Source organism: Balaenoptera acutorostrata, chromosome 15 (assembly GCF_949987535.1).
Source record: "Balaenoptera acutorostrata chromosome 15, mBalAcu1.1, whole genome shotgun sequence".
NCBI classification, from domain to species: domain Eukaryota; kingdom Metazoa; phylum Chordata; class Mammalia; order Artiodactyla; family Balaenopteridae; genus Balaenoptera; species Balaenoptera acutorostrata.
Window position 1 is genome coordinate 26,068,968 of NC_080078.1, and position 26,740 is coordinate 26,095,707.

Sequence of the window (26,740 nt, forward strand, 5' to 3'; positions counted from 1 at the left end):
CCAGAAGAAAACAGCCACGGCTGCCCATCACAGGTGTTTTGAATGTCAGCAGCAGGCAGTCTGCTCCGACCTGCCTTGACCCCAGCCCGCCCAGTGAGCACATGCGCAAATTACACACTTGTCCTTGCATTCTCCATCCAGCCCTGACCCCTTTGCCGACTCCTCTTATCAGACTCTGGAGCTTCACCAAATCCTCCATTTGGTCACGTTCCAGGGACCTGTCAGGGGTCAGGCATGTGCCAGGCACAGGAACATGTCTGGGGACACAGCAGTAAACAGGAGGGATAGCATCTATCCATCCACTGAGCACCCTTGTAGGTGCTGAGGACCCAGCAGTGAACAGCAGGACAAAGGGCTGCCCTCCTGGATCTGACAGTCTAGTCTGATGAGAGGAGACAGAGAGTCAACGAGAGGAAATATATATACACGCAAACTATGTATTATATAAAATATAGTGTGTGTAAGTGATGATTAAAAGGACTCAGAGAGGGGGGACTTCCCTGGTGGTCCAGTGGTTAAGACTCCACGCTCCCAATGCAGGGGGCCCGGGTTCGATCCCTGGTCAGGGAACTAGATCCCACATGCATGCCGCAGCTAAGAGTTGGCATGCCACAACTAAGGAACCCACATGCTGCAACTACGACCCGGCACAACCAAATAAATAAATAAATATTAAAAAAAAAAATAAAAGGACGAGATAATAAAATTAAACAGAATTTATTTAAAAAAATAATAAAAGGACTCAGAGAGGGAATTCCCTGGCGGTCCAGTGGTTAGGACCCTGTGCTCCCGCTGCAGAGGGTGCAGGTTCGATCTCTGGTCTGGGAACTAAGATCCTGCAAGTTGAGCGAGCAGTGCAGCCAAAAAAAAAAAAACAAAAAAAAACCCCAAAAGAACAACAACAAAAGGACTCAGAGAAGGGGGAAGGCCTTGCTGAGAAGGCATATGTGTGTAAAGGCTTGAAAGAAACAAGTAAGTAAGCCGACTGGCCATTTGGGAAAAGAATCTGGGAGAAGAGCGCTCCAAGCAGAGGAAACAGCCAGTGCAAAGGCCCTGACGTAGGAACATATCTGGCATTTGGGAGCAATAATAGAGAGGCCAATATGATTCAAGAGAAATGGGAGATGCAGTCAGGGTGGAAGGCGGGAGCTGGGGAAGGACAGACTGTGCAGGACTCACAGGCCATTGTCGGGATTCTGACCTTCACTCTGAGTGGCACGGAGACTGTGGATCTGATGTGTCATCATCTGCTCTATGTATTCAGATAGTGGTTCTCAACCAGAGGCAAGTTTTCCCCCAGGGGACATTTGACAAGGTCTGGAGACATTTTTGGTGTCACTCCTGGAGTGGGGCTGTCGGGTGTGCTAGGAGCATTTTGCCGGTAGGGGCTAAGGCTGCCGCTAAACGTCCGCAATGCACAGGACAGCTGCCCATCGGAGGATGACTCGGCCCCAAATGTCAATAGTGCTGAGGCTGAGATACCCCATTTTAAGAGAATCCCTGCCCTTACCAAGGTTAGAGGCCCTATTCCCCAAACACACCCCTTATCAGGCAGATGGAGTTTCAGCTCCTCACCATGTGACACTGGGCAAGCCACTAAGCCTCAGTTTCCACACCTGTAAAGTGGGAATACTAATGAGATGATGCAAACATGCACTCAATTAACCATGAGCCAGAGTCCACAGTAGGTGGTCAACAAATGTCACTGCCAGATCCACCTCTTGTTATGTCCCTTCCACATTTCCAGCCTCACCAAATGATTCTTTCACCCAACAAAGATGTTCTGAGCCCCTACAATGTGCCAGGAACTGTGCTGGCCAGAGCCCCCCAAAATGTCCACATCCCAATCCCCAGAATGAGTGCGTGTTTTACCTTACATGACAAAAAGGGACTTTGCAGATGTAATTAAGTTGAGGATCTTGAGATGGGAGATGATCCTGATTATCCAGGTGGGCCCCATGGACTCACAAGGGAATTACAAGGGAAAAGGGGCGGGGGTGGGGGGTGGGGGGTAGGTGTCAGACAAGGAGATGTGATGACCAAAGCAGAGGGGTCAAAGTGAGGCGGGGCCACAACACAAGGAACGTGGGTGGCCTCTAGAAGCTAGAAAAGGCAAGGAAATGGATTCTCCCCAAGAGCCTCCAGAAGGAACAAAGCACCGCATCCTGGCCTTCTGACCTCCAGCACTAGAAGACAATAAATCTGTGTTGCTTTAAGCCAGAAGTTTACAGTGATTTGTTACAGCAGCCATGGGAAACTCATACAGCACAGAGCCGGCAGGGCGCAAGGGCCAGCAATGTCCCCAGCGAGCAGACGCTCCTGCGGGCCTCCACGCGCTCGGGCAGGCCCTGGTCCCCACCTCAACCTGACCTGGTCCTGCTCTGAATCAAACTCAGCCTCCACAGCACGTGCTCCCTGACGCCCTGGGTTCTGCTGGCCCAGGGGGCACCTCTGACACCTTCCTGAAAGACCGGGCTCAGCCTTGCCTCCCCCTCCAGGGGAGCTGCTTAGGAAATACTTTTGTATGATTTGGGGAGCGGGGAACAATGGAAAATATTAATCCATCTTTAAATTTCACTTTAACAGGCAACGCATGACTCAAATTTAAGTACGTATATGTTATGTACATATGTGTGTAAAATACAAGGGCAAACAGTAAAAAGTTACTCAGTCTCCCTCTTCCCCATAAGCCCATCCCCTCTGCACAGTCCCTACTGCCCGCCACTTGGGTGGCTGCCAAGCTTTTGCTATTCCAAACAATGACACAATGAATTCCCTTAGAAATTACTCCTTAAGCTAAAGAAAGCACGGACAGCCTGACCCGAAGACCAACAGGGCTTCACTTAATCGCTCGTAAGCCACGCGGGCGGAAAACAAGGTGGCCCAGGTTAAGTGTGATAACCTGGAGATACACAATGAGAGTCACCAAACTAAAGATAAACGCTGACCCAGGGATTCCTGTGGGAATGTAGTCCTTAAAACAGGATGAAATACACCCGAAGGAAATGCAATCACTCTCAAAGAGATATCCATACCCCATGTTCACTGCAGCATTATTCACAACAGCCAAGACATGGACACAAGCTAAGTGACCATCAATGGATGAAAGGGTAAAGAAAATGTGATACACACACACACATACATATACACAGTGAAATATTATTCAACCATAAATGAAGGAAATCCTGCCGTTTGTGACCACACAGATAAACCCTGAGGGCATCATGCTGAGTGAAATGTCAGACAGAGAGAGAGAAAATAGTGCTATGTTCTCATTCACATGCGGAATCCAAAAAAGCTGAACTCAACTAGAGAGAATGGTGGTTGCCAGGGGCTGGGGGTGGGGGAAGTGGGGAGATGCTGGTCAAAGGGTACAAACCTCCAGTTGTAAGATGAGATACTGTATTGTATGCTTGAAAATGGTTAAGAGAGTAGGTCTTAACAATTATCACCACAAAATGAAAACAAAGAAAGTAACTGTGAGGGGATGGAGGTGGTAACTAACCATATTGTAGTAATCATTTCACAATATACATGTGTATCAAATGCTTTACAGCCTAAACTTACATATGTTGTACATCAATAATATCTCAATAAACCTAGGGGGGCAATCAGTAAATAAAGTAGTATGTAATTCCTGGAGGTATATATAGCTCTATAAATATTATAATATTATTATATAATGTTTAATTTTTAACAAAATAAGAGAAAACACCTACACCTTCAGTGTCCAATACAGTAACTCCCAGCCTCCTGGGGCTATTGGGCCATTAAGGTGAGGCTAATCCAAATTGAGATGTGCTAAAAAACACACACACCAGATTTAAAAGACTTAGGATGAAAAAAAAGAATACAAAATACCTCATTAATTACACGTTGAAATGATAATATTTTGCATACACTGGGTTAAATAAAATATATTATTACAATCATTTCACCTGTTTTTTTTAAATGTGGCTACCAGACAATTAACATTCTATATGTGGCCTGTGTTATATTTCTCCTGGGCAGTGCTCGGCTAGCCACTGAAAGGTAGAGAGATCATCAAGGAAACGAGAGAGTATGGGTTTGCTGGAATAAGACATAGCCACGACTTTGGGGTGTTTTCTTTTGGCCCTGCAGTGTGGCTTGCAGGATCTTAGTTCCCCCACCAGGCCTTGAACCCAGGCCCCGGCAGTGACAGTGTGGAGTCCTAACCACTGCACCACCAGGGAATTCCCTAGCCACGACCTTCTGATAAATAAGAAATCCTTTTGAATCCTAACTTGAAATAATAAAACAAAAAAGTGACGCACCACTAGAAGGTACGTGATTGCTTCAATTCATCCCACACCTGACAAATGTTTATTCCATCCCAGTCTCCTAACAGGTGGCCCGATCCTCCTCCAGTCCCTCCTCCACACAGTAGCCAAAGGGAGAGCTTCAACCTGCAACCCTGATCCCATCACACTCTGCCTAAAACTCCTCACTGCAGCCTCTGGGTCTAGCCCTGGCTTGCTGTTCCTGGACCACCCTATGCCTCAGGGTTTTACACGGCCAGTTCCTTCTGCCCTGACTTCAACTCAGAGGTATCCTTCCATTCTCAGCCGAAACATCCCTTCCTCAGGGAGTCCTGCCCAACCTCCAAGGCCTGCTCAAACAAATCCCTCATTTAACTACTTCATGGAACTCTGTATGTTTCCTTCGGGCACTCACCACGCTCTGTCACTACATATTTCTTTCAGATATTATTTATTTGTCGATGTCATATATTATCTTATTTAATACTTTATATTACATTTGTTATGGAATATGCAATATAGTATATAACATTATGTATATGACTAAGATGAACCATATGAATTGCCATTTGTGTAGGACAAAGGTTGGCAAACTACAACACATGTGCCAAATCTGCCCCGCTGCCTGCTTCTGTACAGCCCCCAAACTAGGAATGGATTCCACATTTTTTTAATTTAAAATGTAAAAAGTGACAATTGGCCTTCTGCCAACGGCGTGGCTCAATTTTGCCTCTTGGCCTGCAAAGCCTAAAATATTTACAACCTGGTCCTTCACAGAAAAAAGTCTGCCAACCCTGGATACAGGTCAAGAATCACTGAATGCCAGCAATTTCCGATGCTGCTCATTTTATACATTATTTCTTCTGCATCCCGCTCTCCCCCCAAGACGTCGTGGTGATGGATGTACAGCTCTGTGACTATACTAGAAGCTGCCGAATTGTACATTTTGAATGGGCAAATTACCTGGCATGTGAATTATATCTCAATAAAGCTATTTTAAAAAGATGAATAAGGCCCAGGGTCATTTTAACTCCGTGAAGTTTTCACCTTATATATGCTGTCCTTAGAACCTAACACTCTTCAAAAAAATTAGTAAATATACATAGATCCCCCCACTTCATCACCTCAGGAAGAGGAAACATCTAGACGGGACTTGTTTGCACTTGTTTAAAAAAAAAAAATTAATGCAATGTCTTTTCCCATTGTTATCTTGCTTATAACTAGATTTTACCTGTTCCCCTAACCTAAGGTTTCTCACATTCACACTAGTGACATTTGGGGCCATGTAATTCTCTGCTGTGGGGCTGCCCTGTGCACTGTGGGATGTCTGGCAGCATCCCTGGCCTCTACCCACTAGAAGCCAGTGGCATCCTCTGCCCCGCCCCCAGTCATGACAATAAAAATGTCTCTAGATCTTGTCAATGTCCCCTAGAGGCTAAACTGCCCCAGTTTTGATCCACTGTCTTAACAGCTTTTCCATCTGGCCCCACTCCTGCCACTACCTAGTGACTCTCAAGACCCACCCACCTGCCATCCATTCATTTAACACACTTCCTAAGCCCCACTTTGTAACAGGGGTGAACCAGAAACATCCACGTCCTATCCTGCCCTCAAGAAGCTTAGAACTTTGTCCAGAAGGTAGGACGGGTACATAAATGGCTAAAGGATTTTGAAAGCACTAAGTGCCATCGAAGACATACACATAAATGGCAAGACACTTCCAGAAAAGAGAGACGGGTTAATTCACAAAGCGAATGGGAAGAAAACTCAGCTTCCTCATCCACACGGCAAGGACAATAATACCTGCTTTTCAGAGTCATCATGAAGACTGAATCCACACATCACATTATTTCATCCTCGCACCCAACCCTTTGAAGTGGGTACTATTGTTCCCATTTTGCAGAGGAACCAACCAAGGCACAGAGAGGTAAAGGAACTTGCCCAAGGTGGCACAGACTTGTGGCCAAAGCAGACTTCAACGCAGGCAGGCTGGCTCACTGCTACAGGTCCTGCCTCCCTGAGAAAATACACACGTGACAACAGACGGGTACCCGGTGACCACTCTATTAGTGGAAGTTACTGTCATTATTGTTATTTCCACTTGAGAACTCAGCAGTCTTCTTGAAGTAGGTAAAATCTAAGGGGAGGGGGCCCAGATTTGTCAATATGGAGACAGGAGGGAACGGTGTCCTAAGAGGGGGGACACGGCAGGATGGAAAGCAGTTGCTGGACAAGCTTAGGGCGTGTGAGTGGAACAAAGAAGTGCAACAAAGTGCCAGGAGGGGACTGGGTGACAAACAGGGCTGGGAGGACAGGCCAGGGCCTGAACAAGTTAAGCAAAGCAAAGGGGAGGTTCACTTAGGGTTCCAATGAAGCACCAAGGAAGTGCTGCATCACCTACATGCTGCAAAAGCTCCAAGGAATTGTGAAACCGAGAGAGAAAATTCCTGGCTTACTCTTTTCATTCCCTTCTCTTGAATAGGGCCAAGAACAGGAAACTGGGAAAGCCATCTCATCCTCAAAACAATCCCTTAGAGACACCCTGTCACGGTCCCCCGCCCCAGAGCCTTCCAACGCAAAGAGTGTCCCGGCTCACCCATCTGCATGTCCCAAGGTCTCTACTCCCAACTGAAATCTGAACTCTGTGCTCCGCATCCGTGCCAAGAAGCATCACGGGCACTGTTGAAGAGGACCACAACTCGATGGCCAAAAGCACAAGCTTTGGAGCTGAAGGCCTTGAATCCTATCACCACCGCTTCCTGGCTGTGTGGCCTTGGGGGAGTCACTCCACCTCTCTGACTTTGAGCCACTCATCTCTCACTGGACTATAAACACTCAACATTACAGGACTTCCCTGGTGGTCCAGTGGTTAAGACTCTGCGCTTCCACTGCAGGGGGGCATGGGTTCAATCCCTGGTTGGGGAACTAAGATCCCACATGCTGTGCAACATGGCCAAAAAATAAATAAACAAAAAAACCCAGTGTTAGGGGAGGGAGTGGCCACTGGGGGTTGAACTTGCTGCTGCTTACTGCTACCATATTATTACTGCCACTATTATTGTTGTTGTTGTCGTTATCATTGTTTGAGTGAGGATAACAGCTCATAAAGCCATGTGCAGCAATGCTGAAGCCTCCCCAAGGAGACTTTCTTTCATCTGTCTTGCTCCAGACTTAGTCAAAGTCATTTGACACAGTCTGTCAGAAAAGACTCCACTCTGGCCCACCTGAGTCCTCCTACCATGGCCACTGACCTGGAAGCACCCACAGTGGCTACTGTCAAACAGGCCACTATTGTGACAACCAGGGACACTCCCATCACGGTGGAGATGGTGCCACCCTTGAGAGCCTAGACTCTGGGCCAAACAGCTGGGGTCCCATCCCAGCTCTGCTACATATGAGCTGTATGACCTTGAGCAAGTCACATAACCGCCCTGGGCCTCAGTTTCCCCATCTGTAAAATGGGGATGATAACAGTCTATTAATCTCATAGGGCTGTTTTTGAGGATTAAATGGAAAGTGTTTTGTCCAGGGCCTGGGACTAACGAGCACCGTGACAGTTATGATCATCAGTCCTACTGGGTCCTGTAAGGCATGGTCGTGCCCCTAGTTTGGCCCATGATACTCTCCCCCTGACCTCTGATGCTCTAGCTGTGATGGCCTCCCCACTGTCCTTCAATTTCACCCAGGTTTTTCCCCACCTCGGGGGCTCCCACCCGCTGTTCTGGCCCTGGAATGCCCTTGGCCAGGCCAGCTCCTTCGCATCCTTCCAGCGATGCCAGAGGCGAGAGGCCTACCCGTCTAAAGCGCCCCCCTCCCGGGTTCTTCACTAGGACCAAACCCCGTGTATTTCCTTCAGTGAGTGCCCCTATGTTTATGGGGCAGCACAGGACCGGGGTTACCAACCAGACTCGAGCCAGATGGCCTGGGTTTGAAACCAGTTCTGCCATCTACTAGCTGGGTGACGTCATGTCTCTCTGCCTCTGTTTCCCCATCAGTCTCTACTCCACTACTGTGGGACGGAATCATTAGGACTTATAAAGAGCTTAGCACAGTCCCCAGAGCTTTGCAAATGCCCTGCACGTCTGCACTATCAACTACTTCCTGTTTGAGTTCTAAGTGTCTCTCTTTCCCTCCTACCTGTAATCTCCCCAAAGCAGGCTCGTGTCCTTTATCACCTGCGTACAGGAGGTGCTCATTAAAGACCTCTTCAACAAATGAAAGAAGGGGTGAATAAATCTATCTGAAGAGCAACCCAGAAACGCGCAAAGAAAAGCCAGAGACTCTGTCCCCGCCTGTGACCCAACAATCCTAGTTATGGGCACAAGCCCAAAGGAAATAACTCAAACAGCAAGAAAAGGAACAATTTTCACATGCTGGGCCATTCTCAGTGACAACCAGGAAGCTCTCAGGCACGCAAGAGCCGAGCAAACAGTGGCAGGGGATCCTGCTGAAAATGACCGAGCTGTCACGAACCAAAGCCGGGGCCACCTCCAGCCCTGGAGAGGCCACCAACAGAGAGGGGCAGGCACTGGCCACCCAAGCTCACGCCCTCTGATGAGGGTTTTTAACCCGCATGTGAAAGCAGACCGAGAACAAGAGTGTGACACCATCTGCAACCACCTAAGAGCTGTGATTAAGGGTTAGGGGAGGATTCCCACATCACAGAAATGCTTGGTGCTGAAGGTGGAAGGGAGGTCTTGTTTTTCTGGAGAGGTTTAGATACCCTCATAGAAAGTCCTTAAACAGTCCCAGGCACAGTCTCAACCTGTCTAATCCCTGAAACAAACCTATGAGGAGACAGGTCCTATCACTAGTCTCCATTTTACGGATGCGGAAACTGAGGCACAGAATGAAAACGCTCCCTGACCTGGGCCAAGGAGACCGTGTTACCCGGAAGACCAGAAGTCAACTGTGGCTAACTCGGGGGCCAATCGAGGGGCCTACATCGCTGGCCTGTACTTTTTCCATCTCTGCTTCCTCCCGGATCCTCAGATTTCACTTTGGACCAGAGCAGGGACTGCTGTGTTAACGATGATGATGATGATGAAGACGATGGTAATAACAACGATGGAGAGCAATAGTAATAATAACAGCACTTCGCAGTGATAGGACTGGCACCGTAACTGTATAGTAACTCATTTACTTTTAGCACTCTATGAGGCAGGCGCTACCATTGTGCACACATGAGAAAACACAGGCAGAGAGAGGTAAAGTCACTTTACTGAGGTCACACTGCTGGCAAGCAGCAGAACCAGGATCTGAGCGGAGGCTACACTGGCTCCCTGTGTTGCTATTTTCCTCTAAACATCTTCCCAACTGGTCTCCATGAGGCAGGGAGGCTGTGGTTTCACTTGTGCTTAGCACTGGACCTACAGCAATAATACACAGAGGAGGGAGGGATCAGAAACTATTATCTTGGGACTTCCCTGGCGGTCCACTGGTTAAGACTCCGCGTTTTCACTGCAGGGGGCACGGGTTCGATCCCTGGTCGGGGAACTAAGATCCCGTATGCCGCGTGGCCAAAAAGAAAACAGAAACTATTATCTTATTGCATCAATTCAAAGACCCACGTTTCGTCACGCGACATCTGTCTGCATCTCGAGATCAGTGCATCCTACAATCTCTGCTGGTCACGTTTTCATAGCCTAGCATCCCTGAAATTGGGATGCATGTCACAACTGCCGGCCTCCTGGATTCGATGAGATGTGGTGTGCCTCTCTCAACACCCCAGCCTCTTCTCTAATCTTACTGCACCATGAAGGATGGCAAGAGGCTTTCTCCTAAGTTTCCAGAATCAAGAAGGAGAAATGAAAACTGCCCTTACTTCTTAGCCAAGCTAACCCTAGGAGGGAGGCAATCACCACCCTGCCCCACCTCCTCAGCACGGCTCCAGAACAACTCAAGTAACTTTAATGGGGGTGCGGGAGGATGAGTGTAACTGTCAAGCTACCTGACCAGGCCACCTAGGGCAAAACTGCCAGCAGCCTGATCTGATAATCTCCACCTGCCAGCTGCGTTCTTGTCTCCACAGTTCCTTCCCCAGGCCCTTGCCCAGGCCAGGTTGTTTTTGCCAAACCCAGGCAGAGAGGAGGCAATAAAACCTCCTACTCAACAAAGGACGTACAGCCCTTTCCCAAAGGCCATGGTTTCTGCCTGGCCCCATGAGAGAAATCCTCTCTGCCAGCACAGTGTTCTTTCTGAAACACGCACTCAGATAGGATCTGCCTCGGAAAAGGGTTTTTATTTCAACCACTTCTGGGTCCATGAGCTCCCTCCTCCTCAATTTCTATAAGGTACTTGGGGAGCAGCAACATGCTGAATTCACATCCACATGTATGCTTCTCAGGTTTGCTGGAGATCTGATTAGCTGTGGGAAGAGGCCTGAAAAAAGTACAAGCAGGCTACAGATGTAAAGTGTTACCGATATACGGTCACCCGGGAGAAAACAGAATCACACATACAGTGATAAGTAACTAGCAAATCATGGCCTCGCCCAAAACATGGCAGCATGTGGACTGAGTCTGGGCAAGGGTTTCTCAATCTTCACACTCTTGACATTTGGGCCCCGATAATTCTTTGTTATTGGGGGGCTTCCCTACGCATTGCACAATGTTCGCAGCACCCCTGGCCTCTACCCACTGGATGCCAGGAGCACCCTCCTTCCAGTTGTGACATCCAAAAACATTTCCAGATGTTGACAAATGTCCCCTGGGGGCAAAACTGCCTGGAGGAGAGAAGCACTCATCTAGGCAGTTTGCAGAATATCCTATTTTTTCATTTAGTGGTGACATATTTAACAGCTATTAGGTAAATACAAGAATATGACCAAAGTGCAACCTCATAGAAATTCAAAAGTGACATGAAACTTCCTTTGGGGATAAATTTATTTAGATTTTTTTTAAAAAGTGAACTTATTTAAAGAAAAGTACTAAATAAGTAGGTGGCAGAAACTACTGGTTAGCTTCCTCAACAGCCTTTCCCAACTCCCTTCTCTCTCGCTGTCTCCCGCTAAAGAAGCATAAAACCAAATGCTCACTTTCCCTGCCTCCCTAGTAGCTAGAGGTGGTCATGTGATCCAGCTCCAGCCAAGGAGACATGAGCAGAAGTCTACAGCACCAGGAGAGGGGCTTTGAGGGAAGATTTTTACTTTCCTGAATAAAAAGAGATAAATGAGGCTGGTGTGGTCCTTCTCTCTCCCTACCTTGAACCTACATGTGATGGCAGCCATTCTGGGGCCTTGAGGGAAAGACAAAGAAAATGGTGTCAGCCCTGACACCACTGGGTCGCTAATCCAATGCCAGCAACCGCCAGAGGTACTAGACCTCCTGATGTGTAAAAAAATAAATACTTTTAGGTCTAGGCCACTGGAGTTATGCTTTCTGTTTCTTAGAGCCAAATGCAATCCTAATAGGTATGAAGTGAGATATAAATGTCAAAATCATGAAGACTACACACAAGGGACTGAGGGTGAGACAGTGGAGAAGAGGGCAGGCACTGAGGTCAAACTGGAAGCTTTGAACACTGTCTACAACCCTTGCCAGCTGTGTGAACATGGGCAAGTTTAACTGTGCCCTCAGTTTCCACATCTAAATAAGGGGTCATAAGAGCACATACCCAGCATTACCATGGGCCTAAAACAAAGAATTTACAAAGAAGGCACTACTTGACATAGAATAATCCTCAATGTATGTTACTTTATTTACAAAAATAAATTCTTACCGAAGTCACCCAGTAAAATAGGACTAAAGACTAAAATTGGGGACTTCGCGGGTGGTCCAGTGGTTAAGAATCCATCTTGCAATGCAGGGGATGCCGGTTCGACCCCTGGTCGGGGAACTAAGATCCCACATGCAGTGGGGCAACTAAGCCCACGTGCCACAACTACTGAGCCCACATGAAGCAGCTACAGAGCCCACGTACTCTGGAGCCCGTGCGCCACAACTAGAGAGAAGCCAGAGCTCAGCAACAAAGATCCCTTGCACCACAGCCAATAAATAAATAAGACTAGAATTGATTCAGTCACTGGTTCTTTGCAACACTTAGAAAGGAAGCTGCCTGTAAGGATTGTATGTAAAATACCCCTGCCTTGGTGCTAAAGACAGAAAATCAAGCAACCAAGACTTTCTGGAGGATCCAAGTCTAGAGGTCCATGTCTGTCTCCTCACGCCAGCCCCCCTTCTCTCCAAGCTCCATACTGGCCTTCCTTGTTAAGCTGGGGCTTTTGTTCATGCTTTTTCCACTGCCTAGAACACTCTTATCTTCTGCTTTTGTCTTTGTAGCAAACTGCTAGTTGTACTCCAACACCCACTCTTCCTGAACCCCTAGTAATTAATCTTCAGCTGGGCACATGCCTGTCCAGAAAAGAAACTACATTTCCCGGACTCCCTTGTAGCTAGATGTGGTCACATGACTAGGTACTAGCCAGTGGGATGTGAACAGAGTGACGTGGGTGACTTCTGGGTTGCACCCTTCTGCCCCCTTCGCTCTGGCTGGAATGTGGACGTGGGGGCGCACATTCTTTTTTTTTTTTTTTTAATATTTATTTATTTTATTTTTGGCTGTGTCGGGTCTTAGTTGCGCCGTGCGGGCTCCAGAGTGCACGGGCTCAGTAGTTGTGGTGCACCGGCTTAGTTGCCCTGCGACATGTGGGATCTTAGTTCCCCGACCAGGGATCAAATCTGCATCCCCTGCATTGGAAGGCAGATTCTTAACCACTGGCACACCAGGGAAGTCCCAGGGGTACACATTCTTGAGTCAACAATGTGGGCAGCACCTGGGGACAGCAAAGCAACAAGACAGGAGGGCCTGGGCCCCTGACACCCTCAGGGACAGAGTTGCCACACCAAACTGGGATTCTTACACCAGAGAGAATTTAGCTTCTATCTTAAGCCACTGTGCTTAGGGTCTATGCCACATACAGCCAAACCTATAACATCATATAGGCTCAGGAAGTCTCTCCTTTCCTTCGCTGGATCAGATCAAACCCCCTACTACATCACAGAGCTCCCTTTCGTAGCACTGCACAGCTATGATTTTCCACTCATTTGTTCAATCCCCAGACAAGACTGGAACTCAAAGATGGCAGGGAGCTCTGCTCTGCACATCTTTGATTCCCAGCATCAAGTTCAGTGCAAGGATAATCAGGAGCACCCAGAGAACGTCAACTGAATGGGCCCAGGCCACGGGACCAAGAGGTGAGAGCTCTGTCCTCTGAGCACAGCTCAGTCTTGGGGCACTGACCCTCGGAGGCTCTGTCTCCTGCAAGGGGCATCTAAGAGGGTGGAAAACATGCCCCTCTGACACCCACCCAACCTTGCTTCACATCTTTCCCAGATCTCCCTTACACAGAAGTTAAAAAACAAGGCTATCCAACCGCCTGGAGAGGAAACAATTATTAGCAAATTACTTAATTAGGCTCATGTTGACATTTCACCTTAGAGTAAATATGTTAGTTAAAAATAGGTTGAATCCAAGATGCACAGTTACTGAAACATAAAGAATGTTTTCAGAAAATCCTGTTCCTGCTTTTAAAAAAATATCTTATATTTGGGATGTGCGGAGAAAAGAGACTGAAAATTAAAATGCCAATAAGAGGTTATCTGTAGAAGAGCATAATTACAGAGGATTTTCACATTCTACTATACTGGTTCCTGTACTGTTTCATTTTATACTGGACCTCTTATAATGTCAAACAAACAAGAGCATAAGAGAAAAGAAGTGCCTTTAAGTAATTCAATCGTGACCATCTTTACAGTAACTGAAAACCTGGAACTTCCCAAGTATGCATCTGTCAGCAGTCTCAGCTGTCATAGCCCACCTTCACTCCTGTGCCATGGATTTAAGTACTTAAGCAAGTCTTCTTAATCCTCAACTACAAAGAAAATCTGCAGAATGAATTTCCCCACCCATCAGCCCAATTTCAGAGCTGACACCCAACACCTTGGCATGCCTCATCCAGACCCGGGCACCCTACAGACACCCCATAATAACTGGGCGAATTAGCCCAAATCCTCAGATGCTGGGGACCGGTAGTGTGAATCCCTGAGATCGCGCTGGGCTCCATCCTGATTTTGCCAAGGCCTGCGTGGGCCCAGAGGTTACAAGGAGGTGATAAAGCAGAAGAGAAGTGCCACACCAGAAATCCCCGCTCCACTGCCCCCAAGTGTCCATCACTGTCCCCTCCTGTCCAGCCTCCTGCAGAAGCACAGAGAGTGCCTGCCACGCTTAGCTAAGCATCCTCTGTATCTTCCCTCTTTTCTTTCCAACTCCATGAGATGCACGGCATGACCATGATCCCCACTTCACAGATGAGGACACTGAGGCTCCCAGAAGTGAACTGACTGGCCCAAGGTCGCACACTGGGAACTGGCAGGACCGATTTTCGCACCCGGGCCCCTGAACCTGGCTTCGTGACCCCAGCCGTATATGTCCCTGGCTTTCTTTGGAGCTACACCTTCTCCTCGCCCAAGTATCCCCATGCCTTCAGCTGCCAATGCTTGGGCCCCCCCACCACCAACCCCAACTAATATCCTCTTTGGGAACAGAGGGTCTGACTGAGGGGGTGGGCCATTTCTCCAAACCCTCCCCACCAAATATGCAAATGAGCTGGAAGTGGGCCAGCCCTGACCCCAGCACCAAGTGTGAAGTGGTCCACCTAGACCACAAGGATCTCAGTGGACAAAAGTAAAAGAAGGGAGAGCCCCATTACACTACAACTGCAGTCCTCAGAACCTAAACTACCACGTGTCTTTTCTCCTCAACCCTGAATGAGTGAAACTGTTTTTGAGGAAGAAGCCTTATCATAGGGCTCCTGGATAATCTAAATTATAACTACCAGGTCACCTTCCCCAGCACCCTGCAGCTCCAGCTTTCCCCTGGGCCACTGGTCTCCAGCCTTATAAGGCTGATTAGAGGGACTGCAGAAGGCACTGCCATTAATATGCACCTGTCATCTGTTATTAACAATCATAAAAACAACAACAATAATAATGGGCACCCTTAGAGAGACCCTGCTAGAATTGAGCCACCACTTTTTTAAACACAAGCCAGGCTGTAGACAGGACAAAACCTTACCGATGATTTGAGATATTCACTCCACTCCTAAAAGTATGTTCTAAGAAAGTAAGTCAACAGGCACTACCCATATGATATTCATTACAATGTTCTCTGTGAAAGAAAAAAAAAAAGAAGGGGGGAAACAGCAACCTAAATGTCAAACCACAGGCAATAATTATATAAACTACAGTCTACCAATACCAGGAACTACTGCTTGGACATTTAAAGGTATAATTACAAAAGTTGTGCAGGAACATGGGAAAATTCTTACAAGGATAAATGAAAATGTGGGATAGAAAATAGTACACACTCTACAAGTGCAACCTTACAAAACCACATAAAAATCTGGACAAGAATCAGATGTTAACACACCAACAAACAATGGCCAATGGAAAAATATGTGCAACACACATGATAGACAAAGGGGCAAGATTCCCAATATACCGAGAGCCCCTGCAAATTAACAGGAAAAAGCAAACCAGAATAAAGATGCACAAAAAGGACACTGAAAGAAAGACATGCACAGAAGAGAGCACGCAAATCACCAGGGAATATGTTGTAGGATGTTCAGCTTCTAACTTCTAAGGGAAACGTGGGTGAAAAAAGATATCTTTTTTGTCCATCAAATTAACAGAATTCGGCCATGTCCAGTGTCAGGAAGGATGCAGAGAAATGGGAATTCTCAGTCCCTGTCACTAGGAATGGGCTTGCTACAACTTTTCTGGAAAATAACCAGCCAATACCCATTAAAAACTAAAATTTACATAATTTTAACCCATGTACAAGAATGTTCACTGGAGCATTGTTTACAGAAACAAAAAATGGGGAATAACACAAGCGATGTTATTAACTGGGAAATGGCTGAATTAATTATAGCAAATCTATATTATACAATTCACTAAAGAATTACTAGTGAGATTCTATGTATTGCCACGTATCATATGTTAAGCAAAAATAAAAAGTGATGATTATAACATAACCCATTTTATTTTTAAGCATATTATTTATGTTTATAAACATTTCCATGATTACAGAGAAAGGACAGGAAGTATAGCTTGGTTATTGATTAGAGAGAGAGTTCACGCTTTATTTAAATATCTCTATGTTGCTTTCTCACAAGGAGTATCACTTTGGGAACAAAAAAACTCTACAATTAAACTAGAAAGTTTACATGTAAAAATTAAATCCGAGTTGTATTAGCTTGTATTAGCATGTATTAGTTGTATTAGCATGCATTAGTTGTATTCACATGTATTAGTTGTATTAGCATTAGATTATGAGTAAAACTTTCACCTGTTGTTAAACTGTTGATATAAAAGCACTTTTTAAACAACAAAGACGTCAAAGAACGTTTAAAATTTAAACATATCTTTTTAAAATCAGAACTAAACCAATCATTCTCTGGACCAAATCCACTGGAACATAAGGTTTAACTCCGCTGGGCAAAACCCTCTCATACACAGGGAAGCAACATGAGCCTGGTCAATTCCCAGTCTGATCAATGCTCTCAAACGCCACAAACATAGCAGGTGCTTAATAAATGTTGGTGAGTCCATTAGTGGGAGTATAAACTACAGCTCCACCTGACAATTAGAACTGTCAGATGTCAAAATGCACATATCCCCCAACCCAGCAATTTCTGGGGGGGTAGGGATTTACTCTGCTCTGTCATTTACATCTATTTGCATACAGTACCAAGATGAGTGCTTGTGGCAGCACCGTTCATCACACTGAAAACTGGAACCAAGGACCCTGACAGCAACCGAGGGAGGACTGGGTGAATACACAGCACAGTCCTGTAACAGAAGAAAGTGTGGCTTGTAAAGTATTATTCCCTTTTTCTTTCAATTTGCATGGACTTAACATGTAAAGAAAATCAACACTGGTTTCTTAGTGAAAGGAGCCAGATACAGAACATTATTTAGAATATGAAACTATTTGGGGAGGAAAAAAAGATACTCATTTTCAATCTCTCCCCACCCCCTCACCTTTCATACATATTTGCATATTGTTGAAATTTTCTAGAAGGACACCCCAGAAACTACCATGAATGGCGACTTCTGCAAACAGAGCACAGGGAGAGGAAGTACTGAAACTGTTACTTTCCCTTTATATTCTTCTAGAATATAGTTTTATTCTGGGATTTTTATAACTTTTTTTTTAAAGTTATAACTTTTTAAAAAAGATAATTTTTTGAAAGTAATAGCACAATCAAAAAAGTTACCGTGCAAGATCTTCCAGGCCAATTCAACATCTAGTCTTGTTTTGTTTTTAACATCTTTATTGGAGTATAATTGCTTTACAATGGTGAGTTAGTTTCTACTTTATAACAAAGTGAATCAGCTATATGTATACATATATCCCCATATCTCCTCCCTCTTGCGTCTCCCTCCCATCCTCCCTATCCCACCTCTCTAGGTAGTCACAAAGCACCAAGCTGATCTCCCTGTGCTATGCGGCTGCTTCCCACTAGCTATCTATTTTACATTTGGTAGTGTACATACGTCCATGCCACTCTCTCACTTTGTCCCAGCTTACCCTTCCCCCTCCCCGTGTCCTCAAGTCCATTCTCTACGTCTGCATCTTTATTCCTGTCTTGTCCCCTAGGTTCTTCAGAACCTTTTTTTTTTTGATTCCATATATATGTGTTAGCATACGGTATTTGTTTTTCTCTTTCTGACTTACTTCACTCCAACATCTAGTTTTAAAAGAAGAGTTTTCTAGCAATCTATAGAAAGTCATCTTAATCATGCAAGAAAAGCCCCTCATCATCTTAATGGGCCCTGAAAAGTCTTTGGAGGGGGAATCCTTGTGGGGAATCCCAACTTGATCTGAATGGTGCAGCTAAGGTTCTGAAACAGATGATACTCATTGAAAAATATAAACCTGAGACTCATTCAAACCTAAATGGATCAAAAGCCCATGACTATCGGGGAGCAAGTAACGCTCCATCTCCTCGCCAAGCTGCAGTGAGCTTCTTCCTTGGAATTTCCAAGCCCTTATTGTTACCACAAGCCATTTTATTAGTGCTTTATGGATTTTTGCAGAATGCTCCAGGCAAGATTTTCATGAGATGGGCTCTGCACCTCAGGGTCTTTGCATTTGCTGTTCCCTCTATCTGAGACTCCCTTCCCCCAGCCCTTGCACAGCCAGCTTTGCCATTCAGGTCAAAGGTCAAATGTCACCTCCTCCAAAAAGCCTTCCCTGGACATGCCCCTATCATAGCTTGCACCCCAGTGCTTCCCAGTTCACGTCTTTGCGGCACTTGCCGCCACCCAAAATCATTTTGGTCATCCCCAGCGTAAGCTCCATGAGAACATGGGCCTCGTCTGCCTTGTTCATGGCTGTATTCCCAGCGTCTAGAACAGTGTCAGCACACAGTAGGTGCTCAGTTAATAATAAAAGACTGAATAAATGAACAAGTGAGAAAAGGTTGCGGGAAGAACAGGAGAACGAATCCAGTGTTGTAAAAACCACTCTCTAGCTGTCCGTGCCGGGGAAACACAGGCACTTGGTAACTGCTCTCCAGAGAGGAAGGCATCCCCAAGCAAGTATCAATAGTTACCCAAGAGGCCAATAAAAGGTAAACGAAGGTTCTCAGGGAGACAACTCACTGAGAGGGAAGGAAAAAGCCTCATAAAACCTGAATTATTCCCCGAGGGTACCGGATGCCGCTCTCCCCAGGTCATCTAGAACCCATCTTCCAGAACTTGGCAACCTCCTCCAGGAGATGAAACCCCACAATTAAACCAAGGGGAAACTTAAGTAGAATCTCGACTTTGTAATTGTCCACCTATCCTGGGGGCAGTTTAAGATGAAGGAGCAGCGCTTCAAAGCTGACTTCTAAGGACCAGCACTTCACCCTGGGACTGAGCCGTCAGAAACCCCACTCCCAACCCAAATGGATTCGGGGAGAAAAGCCCTGGGTGGAAAGCGGCAAACCGCATGGAAACGGCTGCAATCGCTTCTCTAGCTAATTGGAGTTTAACCTCCTTAACATCTCATTAAGCTTCTCCACAGCAACCCCAGTAAGCCAATTACGGGAGACATTCAACAGCCTAAAAACTTAAGGAAATGCAGGAGGGCTGAGGCAAAAGTCTTGCCCCAGATTTCTTCTCCGGATTCCTCCCCACCAAAGGCTGTGGGACTTCGCCACCCAGGGGACGTCTGACAACGTCTGAAGACATTTTTGTTGTCACAACAGCAGGGAGGTGCTACTGGCATTTAGCGGGTAGAGGCCAGGGATGCTGCCAAACAGCCCACAGCGCACAGGGCAGACCCACAATGGAGTTATCTGGCCCCAAAGGTCAAGAGCGCCCAGGACGAGAAACTGCTCCACACCTACCACCCCTCCCCCACGCTGGCTTCCGCACTGCTCAGCCTTCAAGAGGGAAGCAGGGGTTCCACAGCTCCACCGGAAGAGACGCTGCCCCAGTTACCACGCCAGGTTGGGGGAAACACTCGCCTCAGGATGTTCAAGTCCTTGTCATTATCTCAATCCATTTCATTAGCCCTTTATTTATTTTGGCAAAACGTTCAGGTAAGTTTTTATGGGCTAGAGTTTTACTGACCATTAAGATCTGATGAAATCTAGACCTTATCCCACCATGAAAATCTGGAGCCAACATCACAAACTAGACGCTTGCTTCAAATTCCCCGGGCATTGATAATTTGTTTATCCATCCCCCTCCTGCCAACATGACCAAGCTAGAGCAGCACCAAACCAGTGAGCCAGGGCGGCCCCAGTCACCTCACCAAAAGGCCGGGCTTCAAAGTAGGATCTGCCGACTCAAATGCCTATGGGTGCCAGGTGGGGTCCATCAGTGAGGGAAGCAGACCAGGTAAGAAAGCACGAAGAAAAAAGGCAACGGACACCGGGCCTACGAATTAAAGCTGCAATAAGGAGGAGCGGGGACTGTGGCAATCTGGGGCCAGCAGGCCTGTTCTGGAGGGGGCAGCCCCAGCTGACCACCACCATGTACAAACGCGGGCCCTCATGCAATCAGATCTTCTGATTTTTCAAAAGTCAGAAATGCAGATTTTTCTGTGAATTCTTCCCCTCTGTAAATATTAGCAATCACAGTAATTCAACATTAAAATAAAGCCAAAGCAGCACGCTAGTGGGCTAGATCTAACTCCCCCCAAGGAACTTGTACCTCAGACACTCAAATTCAAATGTTAATTGAGCCTACAGTGTGCCAGGCTCTGAGTCCTGGAAAAAGAGACCGACCAGACTCAGTTCTGACCTTTGCAAGACAAAATATAAGCAGTTGGATGTGGAAGCTGGAAGGCTCGTTCTACCTGAGAATCCATTCCAAACAGGTAATGGACTATTTCATCCTTAGAGGGCTCTGGAAAGAGGTTTCAACCCAGCTCACAAGCCACTCCAAAGCTTCATGTCATTCATTCCTTCAGTAAATATTTACTGAGCACCTACTATGTTCCAGGCACTGTTCCAGGTGCTGGGATTATACAGCACAGGCAAAACCCCTGCCCCTGTGAAGTTGACCTTTTGGTGAGAGTTTACAGGGAGTAAACAAAATAAATAAGTAAAAGATTTGGTGTAGATGGCAGTACGTACTGGGTTGGGGTGGGGGGGTGGGGAGGAGCCAGTAGGACTGGGAATACAAGGAAGCGGCAGGGAGTCAGGGAAAGGCTGTCTGGGGTGACATCTGAACAAGGATTTGAAGGTGCAGGAACATTCTGGGCAGGGGAAACAGCAAGTGCAAAGGCCCTGAGGCAGTGTGAGGGAGACAGAAAGTACCAGGTGATGTGGTCAGAGAGGTGAGGGGACCAGATGCTGTCAGGCCTTGTAAGCCTCTCTAAGCCCTCTGGCTTTTTCCCTGAGGGAAGTGGGGCGTCGCTGCAGGGTCTTGAGCAGAAGGGGGAGAGGATCTGACCTCTGTCTTTAACAGGAGCCCTCTGGCTGCGGGGTTGAGACCAGACTGTAGGGGCCAAGGAGGGCAGCAGGGAAAGCACTGAGGCAGGAACATCCAAATGCAGGATTGAGCCCATGGTGGCTCTGGCCAGAGCAGTAGCTGGAGAGGCAGTGAGAAGCAGGCATTCTGAAGGAACAGGCAACAGGATTTGCTGACAGATCAGCTGTGGAACGGGAGGCAAAGGTGGGGAGTCAGGGATGACGCAGGGTTTGGGCCTGAGCCTCTGGGGACAGGGCTGCCATCAACTAAGATGGGGAGGGCTGGGGTGAGGGGGCTCGAAGTTCCGTGTGGGACACGGTAAACTGGAGCCACCCATGAGACACCCAGGTGGAGATGTTAGTTCCAAAAAGTTGAGAACATGAATGGAAAGAGAGATTTTCCATCCACCACTGCGTTCCAAACGTGAGGCTCCTCCAAGACTATCACAAACAGAGCCGGTCCAGCTGGGAGAAGATCACTGCTCCTTGTTGTTGGGTAGCTGGGGCTTCGTTCTGCAAGGCTGGAGGGGAACCCAGGAACCCTGAACTAGCCCTTGCCCTGCCCTTGTCCTGCCCTAGCCTCTCAAATGGCTTTTCTCCTCCCAAAGCCATCCGCCTTGTCACGCTGCCATTCTGGGCCTCAGATTCAACATGCGTGAAGTGGGGTGGACGGAGGGGAAGACCGCATCAGTTCCAGGGGCCCTTTGGCTCTAATCCGCAAGGGAGAGAGGAGACTGGAAGGAGGGGCAGAGAGGAAGGTGGAGGAAGGCACAGTGATGCGTCTAAAAACCCACAGAAAATTTGAGGGATGGGGGAAAAATAAATCCGCTCATTCTACATTGTTGTAAAGCCTAAGGGAGCTAATTACGCCAGGAATTAGACTGACCCCAAGGTCAGACCTTACGCCAAGAAGAATTTCAAATGGTTTCTAAAATACTCCGTTTCTCCCACCCTTTAGCAGTTAAACTGAATATTCAGGGGGTTACTGAGGTGGAAGATGGTTCGGGGCAGCTCCGTGGCAAATAGCACCAGGACCAAATATTAGCAGGACTCCGTGAACCATGACACAGATCCGCCACTTCTGTTCATCCCCAGCAGCAGCAGGTACAGCAGCAAAAATTAACTAGAAAATTCCAGTTGCTGCACCGCTCGCATGTACTAAGTGCTAACTGTGTACCAAGCAGCAACATTCTAAGCACCTGCCAAGGATTCTCTTGGTACCGTGTTACCATCCTCATTATACACATGGGGAAACTGAGGCATGGAGGGGGAAGTAACTCGCCCAAGCTGCAGAGCCAGGATTTGAACCCCAGGGATGTGAGCACTGCTCGGAGCCGCCATACTCCACTGCTTACTGACTTGTCGCTTACTTTTCGACATTTTCTGATTTTTCTACGCTGGACATGCAACACATTAATAAACAAATTTTTTTAAAAAACTAACTCGCAAGGGGAGGCCCGTGCCCATTTTCCCAACCATCATTTAAACATCAGCCACAAAACAGTCCCTCCTACCCACCCCCCTACAACCACCCTCAAAAAAAAAAAATAAAGGCAAACCCAGCGCTGGGGAACCCAGCCCCTATTTTCCATTTAGATAACCAAGTTCCTCTTTTTCCATCCCAGAGTATTTGCCTGGGTGAAGGTGGGAAGTCAGCCAAACACTCACCACGGGCTATTTCCACGTGCTGGTTTTTCTGGCCATTTCCTGAGGCTCAGAGGCAGGCACTGGCCCAGGAACAAAGCTCTGACGAGAGTCTCAGGTGGGCTAGTCGCCTTTATTTCTAAACATATGACCTTGGTCAAGGGAGGAGGCAGGCATGACTGGGTGGGTGGCCCAATCCCATGCCCCAGCTGAAGAAAAAGTGGCTCCAAAGGAAGGACAAGCAACCCGAAACACACAACTTCATCTTTGGAAAGAATAACAGTAACCACTGCTTAACTCTGTGCAGGGCACAGGCTGAGCCACTTGAACAGATGGACTCATTTACTTTTCAAAACAACCACAGGAGGTTGAGACTTTGGGGGCCCCCACCCCCACTTTACAGATGAGGAAACTGAGGCACAGAGAGGCACACTGGCTTGCCCAAGGTCACACAGTCTCTCCTGGCCTTGAGTGTGTGCCCTGGAAAACACAGAAGTCACCTGCTTTCAATTACATTTGGTTTCTCCTGCTACCTGGAAGTTCTCATGCCCCAGCTGCCTACTCTCAAACTCTGGTTCCAGGGCACCTCCAGAAATTGGGACATCCAGCAAGTCTAGAAATCCAGAGGGAGGAAGCGCAGAGGAAAGTCTGCAAGGCCAAAGACTGGGGGAAGATGCAGGGCCTGGCAGAAGGGAAAGCCAACCACCTGGCAACTTCTGTAGCAAAAGTCCTTGCAGGAGAAAAAACACAACTGTTTCCCCTGGACGAGCTTCTTCAGCTAAATAAACGGAGGACACCCCCAAACCCAGTCGACTTTGGAAAACCTGACATCAACTGCCAGTTGCCATCAATAAAATACATCCTGGTGCAGAATCTAGTTTACGGTCGCCTATTTTTTCCCCTCTGTAATTTAGGAGAAGAAAATAAACAAGGAAATACTCCAGTATTCACAGCCAACACTAGACCAGATCCCCATCTAATTCTTGCAGAAATTATCTTGCTGTTGTTACACCAGGTACGGGGAGCAAGGACTCCTCAGATTTTCCTCTCTCTGCTAAGTACAACCCTACTTTGCAAATAAGTCTGCTCTCCAATTAGTCCTGGACCTTGAGTGCAAAGCTCTGGACTATTTCCAGCCCCAGAGTAAATCTCTGATCCCACTGGCCTGAAAATGTGAGACATACCCAGAAGTGTTTTGTTATTCTACAAAGTGATACCTCCCAAAAATAAAGCTTTTCCCACGGGGCCCTCAAGGATGACTTTTCAACACTCCAAATGCAGCCTGCAAGGAGAGGACCACAAAACAGAACAAGAAGGTATTTTTGGATGCTAATCACTGGCTCCAAAGAACCAAGGGTGATTCCTAAACAAAAGTGGGAAAACTATCCTGTCCAGAACTGCATTCCGTGTTTACCAATAATCAAGATGGTGGGACACGAGAGTGCTTCCTGTAACAAAGAGGCAAATAGCATTACTGGGAAACTAAAGCCCAAGACACTGGGGATTAAACCACAGAGAATGGACTCCGAAGACTCAGCAGGCTCAGCAATGGACATTCAGAAGAAACCTGGAGGTGGGGCTCCCCACAGAGACGAGCCTCACGTTTCAGGGGTGGAATGGCACGCCCACTGGTACCAGGATACTGGGCATCCTCAGCTGCACCCCAAACCTGACCCCAGGGTCAGGCAAGTCAGAGCAGGGGTGAGCAGCCCTACCTTCTTTCCTGGCTGTTCCTCAAACTTCCCTAATTCTCCCCCTGTTCCCCCAAACTCCCCTCAAAGTATAAGCAAAAGGAAAGTAAAAGATGACCAAAAAATTTGTAACCACAGGAGACTAATGTGGATGCAAAACAAGTGGGGAGGGGGAAAACCTCAACCCAGTCGCTGGAAGCCCCTTTCCCCAGCCTCAGCCCTTCCCCAGCTCAGCCCTTTGGTAACGGGGTGTTTGCGAAAAGGGGGCTCCAACCCACAAAGGAGGTGGGGGAACTAAAGCAGCGAGACACCCCCCACCTCTGGCGCCTCCTTCCCCGGCAGGTTATTTTTAATCGAAAAGGGAACCCCAAAGCGGAAAGGGCCCCTCTTTTCAGCCCCCTCCCCCAGGCTCTGGCCCCTCACCTTTCCCCAAAAGCCCCAGAGCCGGGCACAGGCAACCCCTCCCCAACGCCCTGCTTCCCCGAAGCCGAGTCACCCAAGTTTTCCCCCATCAGCAGCACTCCCGAAGGGGCCGGCCGCGGGCGGGATGGGGAGCGGAGGCCCCAGGCCAGCTGCAGGGTGGGGAGCCCGGCGCTCGGGGCGGCAGGGGTCCCCGGGGCTGCGGGCCCGGCCCGCCCTGCCCGGCGCTTCCCCCCACCCGCCTGCCTCCCCGCCGCCGGCCCCACGCGGCCCAGGCGGCCGCCGAGCACTTACCCAGAAGGGGTCTGAGCCATCGGCGCTGCAGAAGCCGCGGAGCGCCATGCGGCCGGCTCGGGCACGGCGAGCAGCGTCGGACAGACTGGCCCGGCTGTTGGCGGCGGCGGCGGCGGCGGCGAGGGCGGGAGGCAACGGCGGAGAGAGCCGGGGCCGCAACGCCGCCTGGTTGGCCGGCGCGTCACGGGGATGCGGCGGCCCCGCCCCGCACGGCCCCGCCCCGCTCACCTCGTCCGGCCCGCGTGGGCCGCGGCGGGAGGCTGCACCCTCGCCGGTCCGTCCGGTCAGCCGCGGACCCTCGGGCGCCCGATCCTACCCCCTCATAGGAGGCCCGGGGAAGGCCGCTGCAGATGCGGTCGCGACCTTTGTGCTCAGACCCCGCGACCAGTTTTCAAATCCTGCTGTAACAACAACGACGACGACAGCAATAGTAATAGAAACAACCGGGGGAAATAAAGTATACTGATCCATCTATGAGCCAGGAGAGTGCCAGACACCGTAGCTGCGTCCTCATTGCACCCTCACTGTTATGACTCCCTTTTCATGAAGGAAGAAAACAAGAGGCAGAGAGGTTTGAGTGACTTCTCCAGCGTCACCGGGCTTACCCATACTGCTGACTCCAGAGCTGACGCAGAAACAGTAGGAGGTGGATACTCTATTTAATCTACGCTTTACAGGTGGAGAAACTGAGGCTCAGAGAGGTGAAGCGACTTGCCCAAGGTCACACAGCTGGCAAGTGGCAAAAGTGGGATTGGAACCCATGACCAGTCTGACTCCAGAGCACTCATGGCCTGAAGTCTCCAATCTCCATCCCAAACAGCTGTGTGCAAAGCAGCGTTTGACATTTTCTCCACCTTTTCTGCAGCACTTAGCAAATAACCAGGTTATTGATCCTTACCTTTGAGGTAAAGAAACTGAGGCCTAGAGATACAGTAATAATTAACAAGCATTCACAGTCATGGGGCTTCCTAAGGCTGAGTTGTTAGCAATGAACATGAATTAACTTGTGTAATGCTCACAAGAACCCCAAGAGGTAAGTACTATTATTATCCCCATCTTGCAGTTGAGGAGACTGAGGCCAACTGAGGCAGAGTACTTTGTCAGGGATTATGTAGACCGTAAGTGGCTGAACCAAACTTTGAATCCAAGGTGACTGATCGGGAAGGGAGGAATCTATAATGCTAACCATCTTGCCATACTGTCTCTTTTTAATATACAGGCAGTCAGTGACAGAAGCTGGGCCTGGGGCCTGGGAGTCAAAGCTTTCCTCCTTAATCCCCTGCCTGATGTATGGTTTCCATTACATACACACACACACACACCAGCTGCACCAAATAAAACAGGAACAGTGATTGAACTTGAGACCGACCCCCCTCCCCCTACCACTGCCCTGCCATGGACCTAGTGAGGGAGGGAGTGAGATAGGATTGTTTTCTGTG

General features: G+C 48.0%; 1 protein-coding gene and 1 pseudogene across 3 annotated transcripts in view; one reads left to right on the forward strand and one right to left on the reverse strand.

Annotated features, from left to right (window-relative positions):
* ABCC1 (ATP binding cassette subfamily C member 1) overlaps positions 1-25,471 on the reverse strand; it is a 134,176-nt gene extending 108,705 nt beyond the window's left edge. For all 3 annotated transcript variants that reach the window (XR_009005303.1, XM_057528350.1, XM_057528351.1), the window contains exon 1: positions 25,302-25,471. Coding sequence is in view for 2 of the 3 variants with exons in the window: in XM_057528350.1 (XP_057384333.1) it covers positions 25,302-25,349 (48 nt within the window). In the remaining variant the exon portion in view is untranslated. The remainder of the gene's footprint in view (positions 1-25,301) is intronic.
* The window catches only part of LOC103016642 (transforming protein RhoA-like), a 29,004-nt pseudogene continuing 27,611 nt past the window's right edge, over positions 25,348-26,740 (forward strand).